Source organism: Pelodiscus sinensis, chromosome 1 (assembly GCF_049634645.1).
Source record: "Pelodiscus sinensis isolate JC-2024 chromosome 1, ASM4963464v1, whole genome shotgun sequence".
Lineage (NCBI taxonomy): Eukaryota > Metazoa > Chordata > Testudines > Trionychidae > Pelodiscus > Pelodiscus sinensis.
Genome location: NC_134711.1, coordinates 121,681,379 through 121,700,532, shown reverse-complemented (window position 1 = coordinate 121,700,532; position 19,154 = coordinate 121,681,379). Strand labels below are relative to the sequence as shown.

Below are 19,154 nucleotides of genomic sequence, written 5' to 3'. Positions count from 1 at the left end.
CCGATCCCTGGGGCACTCCATTTGACACTGACCGCCAACCAGTCAGAACCAGTTACAGTAAACTTCTGATAATCTGGCACCTTTAGGACCCAGGGGGTGCCGGATTATCAGATATGCTGGACTATTGGAAGTGGGGGCTATGAGGGGTTTGGGGTGGGGTGGAGATGCCACCCCAGACCCCTCATAGCCCCCCCTTCCGATAGTCTCTGCCCCAGGCATCCCCGATTCAGCCGCTGCTGGTCAGTTTCAGCAGCGGCTGAATCCGGGATGCCTGCGGCAGAGCAGCTGGGGTGCTGCCGGGTTGGTCCCGCAGCCCCGAGGAGCAGCGCTACGGGACCAACCCGGCAGCACCCCAGCTGCTCTGCCTCCGGGGAAGCCGGGGGCAGAGCAGCTCCAATTGTCCGGCAGTCCAGAGCACTACCGGGTTCCCGATCGTGCCGGACCATCAGAAGTGCCGGAGCATTGGATGCCGGACCAGTGGAGTTTTACTGTACCTTGTCATAGAAGGCAATCAGGTTGGTCAGACATGACTTGCCCTTGGAGAATCCATTTTGACTATTCCTGATCAATTTCCTCTCTTCCAAGTGCTTCAAAATGGATTCCTTGAGAATCCCCTCCATGATTTTTCCAGGGACTGAGGTGAGGCTGACTTTTCTGTAGTTTCCTGGATTGTCCTTCCATTTTTTAAAGATGGGCACTACATTTGCCTTTTTCTAATCAACATCCTTAGATTTAAGCAGAATTCAAAATATGGTATTTAAAAACCATAAATATTGTCACCTTGTAATAGAACGTTGGTAGCCAATATTAGCGTCCTACTATGAATCTCTGAATTAGGCATGTTAAACAGTTAACCATCCCTTGGCAGTGAACTCCAACAGCAACCAGCTGTGCTGGGCTGGAGCAACCCTGGCCACAAAGGGAATGGCAGCAGGATCTCATGGCCATGGCAGGACCTAAGTTAAAATGGCTAATGGCTATTGTTTAAATTGATTAACCATTTAAACATCTCTATTAAATGTAATTTGAAATTGTCTGCTTTATAGCCTTATGTTTTTATTGCTTATAATTAAGGCTAAGATTGTGTGTTTGACTTTTTTTCAGTGCAAATCAGAGACAAGTCACAAACAAAAATTCACAAAAGCCTGTGATTTGTTCCCGATTTTCAAATAAAATAAAAGGTCTGTGACAAAATGGAGAGGGGTATACGCCCTGCTGCAGAAATGGGAGCTCTAGCCCCAGGACAGAAAATGTCATAGAGGTCACACAAGTTGGGAAATCTGTGACTTCCATGACATAATCATAACTAGGGAGGTAAATGGTTAATTGGTAAATCTCACCTTTAACAGGCGAGGCTTATTGGTTCCAGTGAACAGGTGAGGGCTGGAGCAGCTCCCCGCCCACCCTGGGCAGGGGGCTGCTCCAGCAACATGGGGCCCACTGGAGCAGCCCCTGTCTGTGGTGGGCATGGCTGGCCCTTCCTTCCCACCACAGGTTACACACTGATTCCCCAAGAGTGGGGCCAGAGCCCCTGTTGGCCCCACTCCCAGGGAGGTGGTTTTGCTGCAGCAGCTTTATATTGCAGAGCTCACAGCTTATGTAACTGCTATGGTTTTTAGCAGTTACATAATCACATTTTCGAATGAATTTTTACATCCCTAATCATACCTTTACTTATCTCTACCAACAGACAACCTGCTGCAAAGGTGTTGTTTCCATACCCAATCAGAGCACAAAGGAGCAATTCTCATCTTATACCACATTCAAGAGACTAGCATCTGAACTGCGTCTTTCATATCTGATTTGTTCTAAGATGGTGTATTAACTAGAGACATGTATTTATTAGGGAAATGTAGGAGAAATTCCCATCAGTGAGAAAAGCAAGTGCACAGACCTGACTGACAGCTACTTCTCTCTAGTATCTTCAAGCCGATAGTATACCTTCTTGACAAATGTTTTACAGAAAGACTTATTACCACTCCTTGAATTTTTGCTTTCATTTGTCTTGCCATTTCATCCTTATTTCAGTCATTGCACACAATAATTTATAGCATAGTGAAATGGGAACGCATTTAGCTGTACGAGATAGCTCAAACCATGGCAGGAAAGACTATATTTACAAACACATCAGCCCAACAGATTCAAAACTGGTTAGAAATTACCCTGGATGGCATCCCATTCAGATACACCATTCTCAAATTATGGTAAATATTTAAAGTTCTTCTCCTGAATCTTTTGTCTGTCATTTACAAATGGCTGAAGGTAGGGATGTTAAATTTCAATTAATTAACTGAAGTCGATGGGATTTCCATCGACTATTCAATTAGTTGATAAGGACTAAAGTGCATTCCACCGATGAAATGTACAAGAGCCCCACACTGAGGCCGGGGGCCAGCAGGGAGACCCCCTCTGACTCTGAGCTCTATGCTGGCGCTTCCACTTTGAAATGTACAAGAGCCCCAGCAGGGGCTCTAGTGCATCTCACAGATTGAAACTCCACATGGAACCCAGAGCCAGAGGGGAGTCTTGTACATTTCAAAGTTGGAACGCTGCCACTGAGCCCCTGCCCTCTCCCACAGAGCTGGAGCTGAGGGAAATGATTTTTAAGCCGGCTCTCCCCAGCACCGTCTTCCTCTCCCCCCTCTTGCTACCTCTTTCTGATAGATGCAGCAGAGGGTGGGGGGACTGACTCGTCGACTACTGTGTCAACTCTGATAAGCTTTTGCTTATCGGATAGTCGACTAGTCAATTAGTCGCTTACACCCCTAGTTTAAGGAGCTTCCCAGGGCTAATCAGGCAGATTTGCTTGGTTCTAGAAAATGAATGACAAGTTCACAAATAACAGGCTATTATTCTCAAATTGACATTCTCTAAGGTTATCTGGAAATGTTTTTCAGAACTATTTTAGAAGTGAGCTATTGAACAAAAGTATACAAGAATTGACTTACTGAAATAATAAAAGTATGTGCCAACTGTTCTCAACTCTCAACAACATTTACTCTTCTACCCTGAGGGGTCAGCTGATTTATGAAAGTAACAGGATGTCAACATGATACAGAGTCAGCAAGTGGGGGAGGTGGGAGCCGGTGCCTGTGGGGGGCCAGCTTTTAAGTCAGCTCCCCATGAGTACCGGCTCCGCTTGCTCCACCACTCCTACGCTGCTGCCTCTAATAGAGAGGCAGCAGCGCAGCGGGTGAGGGGGGCAGGCAAGAGCCGATACGCAGAAGGAGCTGCCTTTCAAGCCAGCTCTCCATGCATGTCAGCTCCACAGACCCCCCCTGCATCCTCCCCCCCATTGCTGCCTCCCACAGAGGCAGGGGGAGAAGGCAGGAGTTGGCTTAAAAGCCGGTTCCCTCCACTATCAGGTCCAAGGAGCCACCTGACTCGTACTCTGCCACCTCTATCAGAGGCAGCAGTGCAGAGACAGGGTAGGGGAGGCTGCTGTGGAGCAGCCTCTGTCTGCAGGGGTTCAAGCTCCCCACGGGAAGCCAGTCTTTAAATCGGCTCCCCTCATGGACAGGCTCCTGTCTGCAGGGCTGGCCTCACCATGAGGCAAACTGACGCGGCTGCCTCAGGTGCCAGTCTGTGGGGGGGGGGGGGAGGGGGACACCACTAGGACCCAGAGAATTGAGACCTTTCAAAGTTTTGGCCCAAGCGAGGGGACATGGAGACGTCATTTGAGCTCCCCGCCTCAAGTGTCAAAATGTTGTGGCCGGACCTACCTGTCTGCCACCCAGCGCTGCTGCCTCTGATGGAGAGGCAGCAGCATGGGGTGGCAGTGGGGTCAGGAGAGCACTGGCTAAAATGTTGTGCGGTTACATGACTATTAAATTACACGCCATCTAACATCTCTAGAAAGTAATTGCTTTTTGCTTACACTTATTGCATCTGATATGCTGAAGTTTGAAATTTACTTACTCCTGGCCCAATATAGCCAATCCTGATACTAAAAAGTTATTTTGAAGACGCCCTACAGATTGGATTCACCAAGAACACTGATATTCTATTCAAGAGTCAAGCCTGTTTTATTCCCCTCTCTAGATACAAGTCATAGATATGCTTAGAACTTCACAGTTCAGTGTTGTTTTAAACTCAGATTTTTAGCACAACTGCTATTGCTTCTATATTTGTTTCCAGGAACTGCTTTTGGAGGTAAATACTCTCTCATGTTGAAAATCAAAAAAATTTTAAGATAGAGATTATTCATTTTTGGTCACTATTGCATGTCAATGATGCTACACAATACAGAAAAAGTCTATGGTTCAGAGGTACTTTCATATTAAAAGTTTTTTCAAAAGAGTTAGAGCTTTCATCTTTATGTATTTATTCTTAAAAAGGTAAAAATGATGAAGTTGTAAGCAAAGACAACAAACAAGTGCTTTTTCGTGTTTTAAGGAAGGATGTTAATTTTTGTTGTATCTACATAGCTGAGTGGCTTAGTTTTCAAATACTGCATGCATAGAAGCATATCTAAATAATTATTTTATCCAGCGTGAAAGTATATTATGTATCAAATGGTGTGTTCCTTCAGAACTGCAAATTGCAAGCTTCTAAACAAATACACAGCAAGGAAATTTTCTAATGCATTGAACAAAAGTATTCCTGGTTACACTACACACAAATTTCACAACTCTGAAAATAAAATAGTTCTCTGTTTCTTACTGACATCCGGATTTTAACCTATAATGTAATGAAATGTTTGACTGAAGTTTCATATCACAAAGGCAGCAAAGCCAGTCAATTCAAAACACATTAATGACATACTATTCATCTTGAATTCATGGGCACACAACTTACTGAGTGTGTTCAGACATGCTGTAGTAAACCAGGCTTCCCATGTGCCCAGGGATCCAACTACAAAGGTACAGTTCCAAGATCCAAATTAAGCAAATGACATTTTGCAAGTGGAACAGCAGAATAAAGTTGAATTCTGATTTTGCAGAGGTTCTAAGCATTCAAACCTTCATAGTAAAGTTTGTGATGTACCTCTGAAAATTAGGTCCTAACTGACCTGGCTAACCCACAACAGAAATGACAGGAGAATACAATCTCCAGACTTTTTTTGCATTCAAGGGTAGATGTACATTACCCGACACAAACATGTATGTTGAGTATTAGGAAAAGTGGAACTTAATATATTGTTTAAAGTAATGAGCTATAGGATTCACACTATATATGATCAGAAGCAATTAGTGATTTTAGGCAACTCAATTTGTGTATTTAGTATTAGCCATCTTAGTTTTTCTGAAGTTGAGTCTTTTGCCCTCTTTGATATCTGAAAATCTGACCCATTTAAATCTGGGATCCAAAACCATTACTGACTTTTGAAAATTGGCCTAAATGCAGAGAGACTCCAATTAAATTACCAGACAGTTTTGCCAGTAATAATATTCTTATTGTTAACTAAACACTGAATTCTGTTGTACAAAATACAAACAACCCACATTGCACAGAAAAACAGTTGTCAGAAAAGGTTCTTCAGGAACTTAGTATTTGTATACTTGTAGTACACTTCAAGTATTTGAAAAACAAATACTTCTTTGCAAATGAAAAGTTTCTAAACAAACATATTAACTTGGATTTCTGGTCTTTCTGGAGTATTCTAAATTCAAAGCAGCATTCAATTTTTCATTTAAATCCTTGCACTTCTGAAATTATTTGCTAATATCTTTGATCTGTGTTTCCTCTCCCATTTTGCCCCTATAGACCAGAAATTTGAGCAGGTCAATGGCCTGTAGTAACCCTTCCTATAGTGTAAAGTAACTCATCATACTACAAGTCACCTGAGGCTCAGCTAACCCTTCTTGTCCAATCACAGGGCTGAAAACCTCCAACAGTTTATTAGGGCTGCTTTTCATCAATATCAGATTGAACATTTGCCCTTCTCCCTGGCTTAACTTCCACAAAGGAAGTTAAACTACCCATCAGAATGGAATTTAACCTAGAAATTTAAATAAATAAAAGTTTACTCAACTTATGTACAAAAAGTTTGCACTACTTAAACATAAGTAGTAAACATTGGGAAACCTATAAATAAGTATTTTACCATTTAATAACTGCTGTATTTCTCAACTCAGTAGTACAGAGTTAAGAAACTGATTAAAATTAATCACCATGGCTCAAGAGTGGGGACAGGTTTTTTTGGAAAGGGGAAAGGTTCATTCAAAGTTTTGGTTTTTTTAACATTGATCTGTTCTAAATTTTGATAGTTTCTAGTTTTCAAATCTTGGCCTCAATTAAAAGCAATTAAGTTATTTTCTGCAGACTGGAAACGGAAACATGAAGATTCCTATGGCTCCAGATAGTTAAATATATTTTGTGGATGCCCAAATCTCTTGGTCAAGGTACAATAAGGGCCAGATTCCACAGAAAAATAAGTAAAAAAAAAATAACAATGATATTTAGATCTCTACACACATACAAATGGTCCAAAAACCAAAGAGAAATTCTACAAATGTTGCACTATTATTGGGCCTCTACATTATTTTCCAAACCTATGTCAAAAGCAGAGTTCCCATAAGATTATTAACTGAAGCTTTCCATTGCAAAAGCTGCACTAACAAACATATGCTTCACTATTCCTAGAGTATGGAAGGTGAATACTGTGTCAGAAAGAGGCCTTCCTCTGAACTCACCCTCTCTAGATCCATGGAGTTCTGCATTCACAGCATATCTATAGAGAGAAGTATGACAGACCTATTTGCTCCTCCATTCTAGATGCATCTTCTTCACTTCGCCCTCTAGAAATCTTAGGTTAAAATTGGTAGAACTGTGTCAAAGACATTCACAATGACAAGTTTGCTTTTACACTTACCGAAAGCTGTCACATTCAGGCTAATGTTACTCCCGCCTTCCCCCACTCTCTTGTAAGTGGTTTAAATGGCACAAGCCTGGTTACAGACTAGAGATGTTAGCTATCGGGTAACTGAATAGGGTAACAGCATTAATTCTTAGTGTTTACTTGACTATTCTATAGTCCCTGTGGCCGGCAGCCAGTGCAATCTGACCTCCCTCCTGTATCAGAGGCAACAGTGCGAGGTGACAGGCGGGAGCCGGTTGGGCGAGGGAAGCCAGTTTAAAAACCAGATCCCCTCACAAACTGGATGCCTGTCACCCCGTGTGGAGTAGCAGCAGCCCCTGTCTGCCAGGGGTCTGAACTCCCCACGGACAGAGGCTGCTGGAGAGGAGGAAGGCTGCTTCACGGTAGCAACCTCTGTCCATGGGGATCCGAGATCCCCGCAGACAGAGGTGCTCCGCCGCCCATGGAGGTGCAAAGGGGAGGGGGGGACAGGACACATGCACCGCGGAGCCAGTGCTGGGAGGAACCGGCTTTTAAGCTGGCTCCCCCCAGCACCAGCTCCTGCTCCCCTGCCTTGCTGCCTCTGATATAGAGGCAGCAGGGGAGGGGGAGAGAGAAACACGAATAGTTGAGAGGATTAACCAAGCCTAGGCTTAATTGTATACTCGACTACTCGTTTATATCCCAATTGCAGACAGTTGTCAGGAAAGGGGCCTAATCTCTAGAACGTACTTCCTCAAAGGAGTTGTTTAGAAAATATAATCAAAGCATGCTTCACAACTTATCTATTTTCCCAGATCTTTGAGGAGGAGGAGGAGAATGAAATTTCTACCAGGGTACGTGGGATTTATTTGAAGTCCACTTTGAAAGTCTTTGTCTATATGCGTAGAATGTTGTAGGTACATTTTAAACTGTGTGAAGAAAGCCAGTTAAGACACCCAACGACGACAGAAGAGTATTTTTAAATCTGTAGAAGAGAAATTTCAAAGGCCAATTTGACTTAAAGGACTCTGTTGCCATTTGGAAAGGATGTTCTTTTTAATTTTTAATTAGTGTACCAATTAAGTGAGACAACTATTTTAATAGATAAGAACTTAATTCTCTAAGATCCCCAGCTAGGATTTTCATGCACCATTCAATATGCAGAGAATCTCATGCACCTTTCCAAATGAGAACTTTACTCAAAATAAATGTTAGTTACAGTACAAAAAAGTCAAACTAATAGCTGATTACTTGTAACAAGAGTACAGAACTGCACAGTATACTATGTGATTTTTTTAAAGCACACAACATTGACTTTACCCTACTTTCAATGAAGCCATAGCAGATTTTACTATTAACATCAACTGGAGACATGTTATGCCAACACTTAAGAGTACTTGAAAATCACTCTCTTCCATCTTTTATTAACTCAAACTCCGTAAGTTAGGGTATGTCTATACTAGCTCGTTAATTCGAGCTAGGTAGGCAAATCAGACAACCATAGGTGCAAATGAAGCCCAGGAATTAAATATCCCGTGCTTTATTTGCATGTTCCCGTCAGACCACCATTTTTAAACACCCCTTAGTTCGAACGAACTGCCCGCGGCAGTTTAAAGTTAATCCGAACTAAGTCCTTAGTTCGGATTAACTGTTACACCTCATTCTATGAGGAGTAACAGTTAATCTGAACTAAAGATTTAGTTCAGATTAACTTTAAACTGCTGCGTGTAGCTGCAGGCAGTTCGTTCGAACTAAGGGGGATTTAAAAATGGCGGCTGAACGGGAACATGCAAATAAAGCCTGGGACATTTAAATCCCGGGCTTCATTTGCAACTCCGGTTGCCTGATTTGCCTACCTAGCTCGAATTAATGAGCTAGTGAAGACATACCCTTTCACAACAGCTTTGAAAAAGACATACTCTGGATGACTTTGTCCTTTCTTGTCACCTACAACACATTTACTCCTGTTTTATTTTAGCCTATGTAAATCCAAGCAATGAAAAATCCATCAAGCTGTGGAAAAAACTTCTGTTGAAGGAGGAAATAAATTAAGTTTCCAACCGTTATAGTCACAAATAAAGCCTTTTAAATATTAACTAATGTAGTGTCACCTACCTGAATTTGCAAACAGTTTCAGTTTTGCCAAGCACTAGCAGCAAGACATTACAACGATTTCTGATCAGTTTTTCTGCTGCTATTCAAAAAACCTGGGACAGTGGTGAAACTATCAAGCACCATTTCTATTCCATATCACTGCTGTTTGGCAATGCTATGAGTAGGCACAATAGTTCACCTGAGTGGGAGGAGGATAACCCCTCTTCCACACACATTTAAAAAAAACACATAGACAAGAGCAGTGGAACCCTCCTCTCTGTTATCCTCTGGCAGCAACCAAGAGCCAGATGAATGAGGTAGTAAAGACAATCTCCCTCACAGCAAACAGGAGAATCCTGAGGACAAGAAGAGATAGAGCTTCTTCTCCCTCTCAATATCTAATAAAAATGGAACTTCAAGTTTACAGAAGTCAGTGACTTATAGAGTAGGGATGTTAGCGAGTAGATGACTATTCACTTCCCCCTGCCTTGCTGCCTTGGTATGAGAGGCAGCAAGGTGTGGGAGGAAGCTGGTGCTAGGGGGAGCCAACTTAAAAGCCAGCTACCCCAGCACTGTCTCTATAGTGCCGCCTGCCTGCCCCCGCTGCCTCTATCAGAGACAGTGGGGAATGGGGATTGGGGAGGCTGCTGTGAAGTGGCCTCTGCCCACAGCAGGCCAAAGCTCGCTACAGGCTGAGACTGCTCTGGCAGACACCCCTGTCCACAGGGGTCCCAATGGGAGCTGGGCCCCACCATGGACAAGGGCTGTTGACGCCAAGTAGCCTCTGTTCATGGTGGCCACTGTAGTTCAAGACTGGCTGACAATCCTATTTTCATCAGAACTAACCCCCACTCACTTTCAGAAGTGTGTCTACCTTTTGCTAACGAGTTTAGTATTTTAGCAAGTAGGTGTTTGGTAAATTTTGAGGCTGAATAGGAATTATGTTTGAATCTGCATCCTTGCTAAAAAAAAAAATGTAAATGATTAATTGAATAATAGAGTGAGAGCGACTATTCAAAATCATTTTTTAATTTTGTTCAGGAAGTCATTTACGCGTAAAGATTTAGACTGTCTATATGCAATAAATTGAGTCATCCACTGGTACTTTTAGCAGCAATACTGCAACTGTTTCACACAACAAAGTGTCAATAGCCAGCAAAAGATGTCAATCGTCCTGTAAAACCACAACCTTGTATGGGTTTAGACCAGCAAATACTAACAAGACACTACAGATGAAAGGATTGCTCAGTTCATTTATGCCATAAATTTTCCTTTTCCCACTTTCACTGACATAGTTGAGTCCTGAGGACCAGGCTACATTCCACCTCATTTTCTTGTGAACATTCATAACCCTAGATATAAAAGTAGATGCCTAACTTCTGAAGATTATGATGCCCCATGCTGCTGCCTCTTCTGCATAAAAGTCGAGTGAGGAATAATGTGCGGGGCAATATATTAGTTCTGGTTACTAGACTGAAAATTTGAATTATGAGATATCAGAAATGCCAGCTTTCTGGTTAACTAAGTGCCGAATAACAGAGTTTGTACTGTAATAAGCACCTGACTATATGCAATCAGAAGCGTCTCCTCATCTTAACGACTAATAATTATTAATTGTTCTAAAAAGGAATTAGAAACCTGTCACCTATTCATTATAATTAATATTTCTAGTCAAACGTGAAAGATACTTTTCAAACAGAACAATCAAAAGCATTTGTATATAAGAAGTATTTTAGTAAATGATCATACCAGATCATGTTAAAGCTAATGGATTCTGAAATCAGTATTCCATTTTACAAGGGTTAGCCAGAAATTTGACATGGGGTAAAAAAGATGTATAAGTTTCATTTGTTTATAAGCTACTTCCAATAGCTTTTTCTAAAGTCAGCCCGTTTTCCCAGACTGCTTTAAGCAGGATGAAACAAAAGACAGGACTATGCAGCACTTTAAAGACTAACAAGATGGTTTAATAGTTGACGAGCTTTCATGGGCCAGACCCACTTCCTCAGGATGGATTGTCTTAAAATAAACAACTTAAAATCACCAAGCAGGAAGTCACTTTTAAATTTGTTTTGCATTTGTACTTTTTAATTATTGTCCTTAAGAAAGGATGAGTCTCATTAGTTGGTAATAATTAAAATGCTGATTTGCAACTAAATATGGCTTTTATATAAAATTTAGTGCTATTCTGTTAGAAAATGGCAGCTGATGGCTTTCTTATTTACTTGATTAATTTTTTTGATTTGTGACTTGTGTCAAGCTATATTTGCATGGAAATCTGAAGTCAATTAAAAAAACAAAATCAGCATTTACATTTTTATTTGGTTAAAAACAATAGCATGTTTTGCATATAAAACTAATATAAAACTAATATATTTATTAGTGAATTGGCTGGATGGTTTCTAGATCCCTTCAAGATTTTTAGGACTAACAGATCTCATCCTCTCAAGACCAAGCTTTTATTCACCTATCACAAAAGAAAAACAAGCTCTTGTGCTTGTCAACTCTCACTTGGTTTCTCAACTTTGAATGAACTAATGTTGAACTAAAGTCATTGAATAAACTGAAATGAAGAAACTATTCTCTGCGTCTGCAGAACGGGCTACTGGTGTCCAAAAGTTGATTTAGCACTTCAACAAACTCTGATTCCGTATACTTAGTATGGATATGAAAATCTGTTTAGCTTGGTAAATGTGTACCTGCTAAAATTTTCAGTATGTACACATTTACATGTGAGGGGGGAGATGCATGGGGAGCCAGTTTTTAACCTGGCTTCTCATGCGTACCAGTTCCCATAGAGCTGCTTGCTCCTCTTCCCGCTGCACACTACTGCACCTGTATCAGAGGCAGCAGCACGTGGGGTGGGGCAGATGGGAGCCAGTGCTCACAGGAGGCTGGCTTTTACCTGCTCCCACTCCCGCTGCTGCCTCTGATATAGAGGCAGCAGCAGGGAGGTAGGGATGCATGAAGGTTAATTGATGATCATCTGTTAACCGTTTATTCATTTACACTGTGACATTCTTAGCACTCAGACTGTGACTTCCATTAATTCAGTGCTTTCTTAAAATCTTCAGCTAAAAAATGTACCGCTTGATATTTTTTATTTAAAAGTAAATGGCTTCATAGATTATATTAAGTTAAAGCTGTAATGTACATTGTAATTTCAAATTTAACTTTAAAAACAAATCTGTATTTCATATACATTTTAAAATTAGGTTTTTTTCTTCAGAAAAATCATTTATTGGTATCTACCCTGGCTTTATGTGTATGTTCAACCTAAACGTGGATGCATACTTTAAAAAAGTATTTCTAAGCATGTGCTCCTCCTAGTCACCATATGCGATTTGAGTGCTGCGAGTTGAGTAAGGCTGAAAAGCATGTTAAAGCTAGTCTAAGCCCTAATCTTAACCCTCTGTAAACCAGGTCCCTACCCCTAAGAAAGGAAACGCTTTAGAGCAAGCACGTTAAAGGTAAGTGGAACTCTTACACAGAGTCAAAGAGAATTATAAGAAAAATGAGTCACTTCTAATTAAGACAAAAGGAATAGATGAGAATTCAAACTCTCAATAATTCTTGCTTTGACTGACAGGTGGATGAGAGAAAAGTGGAGGGAACAGAATTAGGGTTTCAGCTATCTCTTTCTCTTCCTACAGTATTCAATTTTTCTATGTTGTTTATTATTAAATATTATTGCAGGGTTAAGGAATAAGAGCCCTTGACTACTGTTCTCCCTTAAGTCACTGGAGTGTCTTGTAACTGAAAATAATGACAACTATAGGATTTAAGTCAAAAGGAGGAACAAGAGTATGGAGACGTACATGAAAGCCATATACACATGCATAAAAAAATCCTCTCATTTTTATAGCCACTGCTCTATTTAGGTCCTACTCACAGCACAGCTCATTGTGTCACAATATATTTAGCAACTGAAAATATGCAACTGCAGAATGGTGTGTATAGACAAAATAGATGATAAGAACATTCTCCAAAGCTGGGAGGTTCTCACTGAAATATCCTACTTTCAGCTGACTTTTTCCTCTCTGCAGGATACATGGACTCAAAATTCTTCTAACCCTTAAAAGGGGGCGGGGAGAAGAGTAGAAAGTTTTACCATCCTTGCAGGTCTCATTCTTTCAATGAGAATCCTCTCCCTTAAAATTAGTCTGAAAACTTGATTTAAAATTTTCTCCCACTGAAATGTGTGTTAGAATATAAAAACACATGCACACACATAGGCAGTGAATACATAGATAAATTCACAGGCAGTTATATTGATATAGTTATACCTCTAATTATACTATCATGACTCAACAAATGAATGCTTCTATTCTGGAATAAGAGTGTCTTTCCCAGTTTAGTTAGCTTACACTAAAAACAATGAGTTCTGTGGCACTGTAAACATTAACAAATAAATCTGTTAGTCTTTAAGGGTATGTCTATACTTGCTTCCTCTTCTGAGAGAGGAATGCAAACCAGTGAAATTGCAAATGAAGCAGGGATTTGAATTTCCCATGCTTCATTTGCATACTCGCATCTGGGCACTATTTTGAAATACCCTATTTTGAAAAAAGAAACATTGTCTAGACACGGTTATTTTGAAAGAAAACCCTTCTTTTGAAATAACCAATATTCCTCATACAATGAGGCTTACCAGTTATTTCGAGAAAAGGGTTTTCTCTCAAAAGCGTCTTAACAGCGTTTCTTTTTTCAAAATAGGGCATTGCGAAATAGCTCCCGAACGCGATTAAGCAAACGAAGCACGGGATATTTAAATCCCGGCTTCATTTGCCATTTTGAATGTCTTCATTTGCATCCCTCTCTCGAAAGAGGGTGCAAGTGTAGACATACACTTAGGGTGTGTCTAGATTATATCCCTCTGTCCGCAGAGGGATGTAAATGAAGCACTTTGAAAGCGCAAATGAAGCCAGGATTTAAATATCCTGCACTTCATTTGCATAATCACATAATGATGCTCTTTTGAAAAAGCGCTATTTCTAAATTGAAACCACAGTCTAGATGCAGTTCTTTCAAAAATAGAAGCCTTTTTCGAAAGATCCTGTACTCCTCAAAAATGAAGTTTCAGGATCTTACAAAAAAGGTTTCTATTTTCGAAAGAACTGCGTCTAGACTGCGGTTTCAATTTTGAAATAGCACATTTTTGAAAGAGTGCCATTACGTGATTATGCAAATGAAGCATGGGATATTTAAATCCCGACTTCATTTGCACTTTCAGAGTGCCTAATTTACATCCCTCTGCAGACAGCAGGATGTAGTCTAGACACACCCTCAGATGCCAGAGGAGCCCTCTTTATTTTTGCATAAACAGTCTAACAAAACTACCCCTCCAAAACTTAGCTTACACGGCTTCCAAAAAGACAACCTGCAAAGCAGAGCACAAACCCCAATTATGACTGAAAATGGAAATATTCTAAACAAAAACAGCTCTCAACCATACTTGTAACTTTCAGCATTGCTTCACACTGACTCTACACATATTTAATGCCTCAAAATGATGTTTGGAGTGATTGTGCATGGGTTGCTTTAAAGTGGGAAATCTGTGCAGATCTGTGCAGCAAATACAGAGATATGTGCTGCTGCTGTTGCAGCTACAGTCTGTGATGTTATGGTCTCCCCTTGTACCTTGTGGGTGGTTGTGCTGATTTATGTCTGAAGCATTATGCTGCGACTGAAAGATGTGTGGCTGTTTATACAGGTAGCAGTGGAACACTATTTCTTGGTTTTTAAGTTTTTCCAGTTACAGACTAACTTGGTCACCTCTCTGAACCACGTCATCTGTGTTAGCCTCCCTCCTCCCACCAATTAAATTGGTGGATGCAAGTGCTGCTGAGTAACGCTACATACTTGGCTGTAGCTGCCTGCACCGATGTGATCCTTAAACGCAGACTGGCTGGTGGCACGGAGACAGCTGCTCCCTGGGTAGGAATGTGCTACCGGCAGCACTTTCTTAGTTGTACGTTCGGAAAGGCGCTGTTTCTGCAGCCAACTGCTACCTCTCGCCATACCACCGGCTGACACGGGCAAGCAGCAGAGAGATGCCCGACCGTGGGGTGGGTCTGAGCCAGGGCAGCTCCGGCCGCTGCTCCCCGCTGACGCCAGGGGCACCCGCGCAACAGCCCCGCAGAGCGCGGCACCCTGACCCCAAACCAGGCGCTGGCCCGAGCAACTGAACAGACGTTTCCATCCCTCCCCCGCGCTTTGGGCCACTGCGGCGACACACGGAGGCGCCAACCGACCAACCCCCCCCCCCCCCCGGTACAGGGGCCACCCCCGCACGGACCCAGCGCCCACTCGCCCAGCCCCGGATGGGGGGCGCCGCTCCTGCCCGTCAGCCCCCCCAGGTCGCGGGGCCGAGAGGCGGGATGACGCACCCAGAGAGCCGCCTCCGACCAGCACGGCGCCGGCCAGCGCCCCGGCCGAGGCGCCGCAGATGTGGCGGGCGCCGCGGATGAGGTGCGGCGCGCGCTCCTGCAGGCAGGTGGCCGCCCCGATGTGATAGACGCCCAGGAAGCCGCAGCCGGCGAAGGAGACGCTCCAGCCGCGCTCGCGGTCAAACATCCCTGCGCGCGCGGCCAGGGGCTGGGCTGGACCGGAGCGCGGACGAGGCAGCGGCCCGAGCGCGCGGGTCACAATGACGGGCTGAGGCGCCCGAGCCGGCCGGTTACTTAAAAGGGACCTCGCGACAGCCGGGGAGCGGCAGGGACGGCACCAGGCGCCTGAGCCAATCAGCGGCGATATGCAAATGAAAACACTTCCCCCTCCCACCCCCTCCAGCCAACGTGGAGAGGGAAAGACGCTAGTCGGAGCACGCGCGCTGCTTTCCCCACCCGCCGGAGCTCCCGGGCGGGCGGGGCTTTCCCGGGCGGGCGGGGCTGTCTGGTGTCTGCTCGCCCTGTGTCAGCCCGACCCGCTGCCTCCCGCCCCCCCCCCCAGCGCCTCCCGCTTCCACCCACGCGCGTCTGCTGCTCTCGCTCCCTGCAGCCGCCAGCCCCGGGACTCTGTAGCCTCCCACACCCTGTGTGGGTAACTTTCTAACCCCACACAAACCCCAGCATCTTGCCCAGGCTCCTGTCCCTGCTCACTCCATCCCTTCTCCCTGGGCCTACCCCTAGGTTGCCAGATGATTTCAACAAAAATACCAGACACCTTGACATTCCATCACAATCTACATTGCATCTTATTTAGAAGATACCAGACATTTCTATTTTCTCAATTTGTTTCCCGAACAGAACGCTCAACTACTGGACTGTCTAGTTCAAAACCAGACATTTGGCAACCCTACCTATCCCCACTTTCAGCCACCCGGGAGCCAGGTGTGCAGGCTCTGGGGTAGGGGTGGGGAGCTTAGAGTGCAGAAGGAAAGGGTTGGGGTGCAGGAGGATGTGAGGGGCTGGGGACTGCATACCTGCAGCAGCTCCTGGAAACAGTTGTCATGTCTTTCTCCTATCTTGCTGCTACATAAGGAACTGTACTGTGTAAACTCATAAATTTTACCCCCTCCTTCAGTGTGAAGAGAAAGGTGCAATAGTCTTTTGCCCCCACGTTATGATTCTCTCACACTGATTTAAATAAAGCAAAAACAAGTTTATTAACTTCAAGAGATAGATTTTAAGTGATAAGGGATAGCAAGTAAATCAAAGCAGAATATTTAGCAAATAAACAAAACACGGAAATTAGGTTTAATATACTCAACAGATAGGATGAGAATCTGCTATTCGTATCCAAATAGATGATACAAGCAGGCTGCAGATTCTTAAGGGACCAGCTGCACTTGTTTACAGCTTGGAATCCCCAGGTGTACCATTCACAGGCTAAAAATCCCTTTAGCCTAGGTCCAGTACTTTCCAGCAGTTCAGTCTTTGTTCCTCAGTTGTTTCCAGGAGTCCTCTTGCATGGGGAGCAAAGAACATCAGATTATGTCACTCCCTGCCTCATATAGCTTTTTTCACATGGCAGAAACCCTTTATTTCAAAGCTTGTTCCCTAGACCGTTCTGTGGAAAAACACTGACATCCCAAGATGGAGGCTGGAGATGTGATCACATCTCAGTACCTCTCTTTGTAGAGTCATAGCAGCCAATATTTGGATGTTGTCTGTAGCATTCTCAGGAAGGCTCCCCAGGTAGTAGCTTCTCCTACTGCTTCTCCTAAATCATCACCAGTCAATCAGGATGAACTGGTTGATCCTAGGTACTCTTCCAGTCAATTGTGGTTTCCAGTGATGCAGCAAGGCTTACACTAACATAGGCTTGCTGTCTGCCTGTTCAGGCCCCATGTCGCTCCCAGAAGTGACCACCATGTTCCTATTTGTTTGGGGGACATGGGTCTCAGCACACTGTTCATGCCTGCAAGCACAGCCCCTGCCATTCCTATTGACCAGGAATGGGGAACTGTGGCCAGTGCGAGCTGAAACGTTAGTGCTGGAGACACTTGTCCCCTTTCCCCAACCTGATGGTATGTCTACACTGCAGAGTTTTTTCAGAAAAATGTCTGTTTTTCTGAAAAAACTTGAGTAACATCCACACTGCAATCACATTCTTTTGAAAGAAAATTGAAAGAACAGAGGGGTTTTTTTTGGACAGTAGTAATCCTCTTTCTATGAGGAAGAAGCCTTTTTCCAAAAGAGCTTTTTTTGAAGGAAAAAAAAAGTGTGTGGGGACTGGGAAGAGTGTTTTCTTTAGAAAGAAGAGGCCTCCAGGAAATAACACAGGTGCCCTGGTGGCCACTCTGTCCAAAGTAATCACAAGTCTATAGTTCCTGTCTCCTGGCCCCTCTTAAAGCTGCAGAAACCCTGGGCAACCTTGTGGCAGGAAGCCGGCCATGAGAGCAGCACCTGAATGTGCCCGCCTCCAGCTTCCCGTACAAGCTAGAGTTCCTGAAGATGCGGGCATCGTGTGCTCTACCCAGCCACCTGGCAGAAATGTCCATGAACTGTCCACGGTGGTCGACCAGGGCTTGCAGGACCGTCGAGAAGTAGCCTTTCCTATTAATATACTGGGCTGCTTGGTGTTCTGGTGCTCAGATCGGGATGTGGGTCCCATCAATCACTCCACCACAGTTCGGGAACCCCAGGGCAGCAATTCTGGTGACGACAGGGTCCAGGTCTCCCAGGCGGATGACCCTGCGCAGCAGGATGGAGTTGATGGCCCTCACCACCTGCAGAGGGAGACAAACAAACAAACACACAAAACAGAGAATGAGAGAGGGAGTGTCTGAGCCCTTGGGAGGTGCCCGCCCCCCCTCTCCTACCCTTCCCTCCCTCAGACATCCCAGGAGCCACCCTCTATGAGGCCGCGCCCCCAGCAGCAGGGCTGTGTGAGGGCAGGATGACACAACCCCCTGAGGATGGGGCTTCCACCCCCCCCCCACCTCCTAACCCCCATTTCTGTAGGGTCCCCTTTTTCAGGACTCCCCCGTCCCGCCCCATGCAGGGATTGTAGCCCCAGAGTGCCTTACCTCCATGAAGAGGGCCCCAACGGTGGACCTCCCTACGCTGAACTGGTTGCCCACCGAACAGTAACTGGGGTGGTGAGTTTCCAGACAGTGATGGCGACCCGCTTCTCCAGTGGGATGGCAGGCTGCAGATGGGTGTCACGTCGTTGGAGGGCAGGGGCGAGCTAGGCACAGAGCTGCAAAAAGGTGGCCTTCTGCATGCGGAAGTTTTGGAACCACTGCTGGTCGTCCCACCACTCCATAACCAACCAGTCCCATCAGTCAGAACTAGTGTCCAGCCTCCAGAAACACCGCTCCACTGTGGGTTGCAGTTGCACGGGTGTTGCTTCTGCACACAGGGAGAGGGTCCCAAGAATGAGCTCTGAGTCGAGCTTGTGCAGGACCAGGAAGGCAGCCTGCCTAAAATGCTGCAGAAATTGCTGCCTGCCCATGTCAGGCCATCGCATGCCCAGAGGCAGCTCCGGCTCCATGGCACAAAGACAAAAGCTGTGGCATCCAGAAAAGCTGGGCAACCACAGCATGCGCTGCAAGAGCTTTGCTGTCCCTCAGAGAGGTAGACAAGCACTCATCAAAAGCAGAGAAATGGCTGTCCAGGGGGGTCCCTTTAAGTGTGTGTCTCAGCTAGACTCCGGCATCAGCACTCGGAAGCAACTGGTGACCTAAAGCCCTGGCTGAAGTGGTTCGGGGTGGCCTTATATGCGAGATAGTGTCCAATCAGTCTGGACGCTCTCTTTCAAAAAAGCAGATCACCTTTTCGTTGTGCTTCTGCTATGTAGATGCTCTGTTTCGGAAGAAGTTTTTTCAGAAGAT

General features: G+C 44.4%; 1 protein-coding gene across 2 annotated transcripts in view; it reads right to left on the bottom strand.

The window, feature by feature from the left end:
- LOC102443833 (patatin-like phospholipase domain-containing protein 2) overlaps positions 1–15,652 on the bottom strand; it is a 48,959-nt gene extending 33,307 nt beyond the window's left edge. The window contains exon 1 of one of the 2 annotated variants that reach the window (XM_075899599.1): positions 15,265–15,652. In XM_075899599.1, coding sequence (XP_075755714.1) covers positions 15,265–15,451 — 187 coding nt within the window. In that variant the 5' untranslated portion in view covers positions 15,452–15,652. The remainder of the gene's footprint in view (positions 1–15,264) is intronic. The other variant, XM_075899594.1, reaches the window with a different exon arrangement.
- Between the last annotated feature and the right edge of the window lie 3,502 nt (positions 15,653–19,154).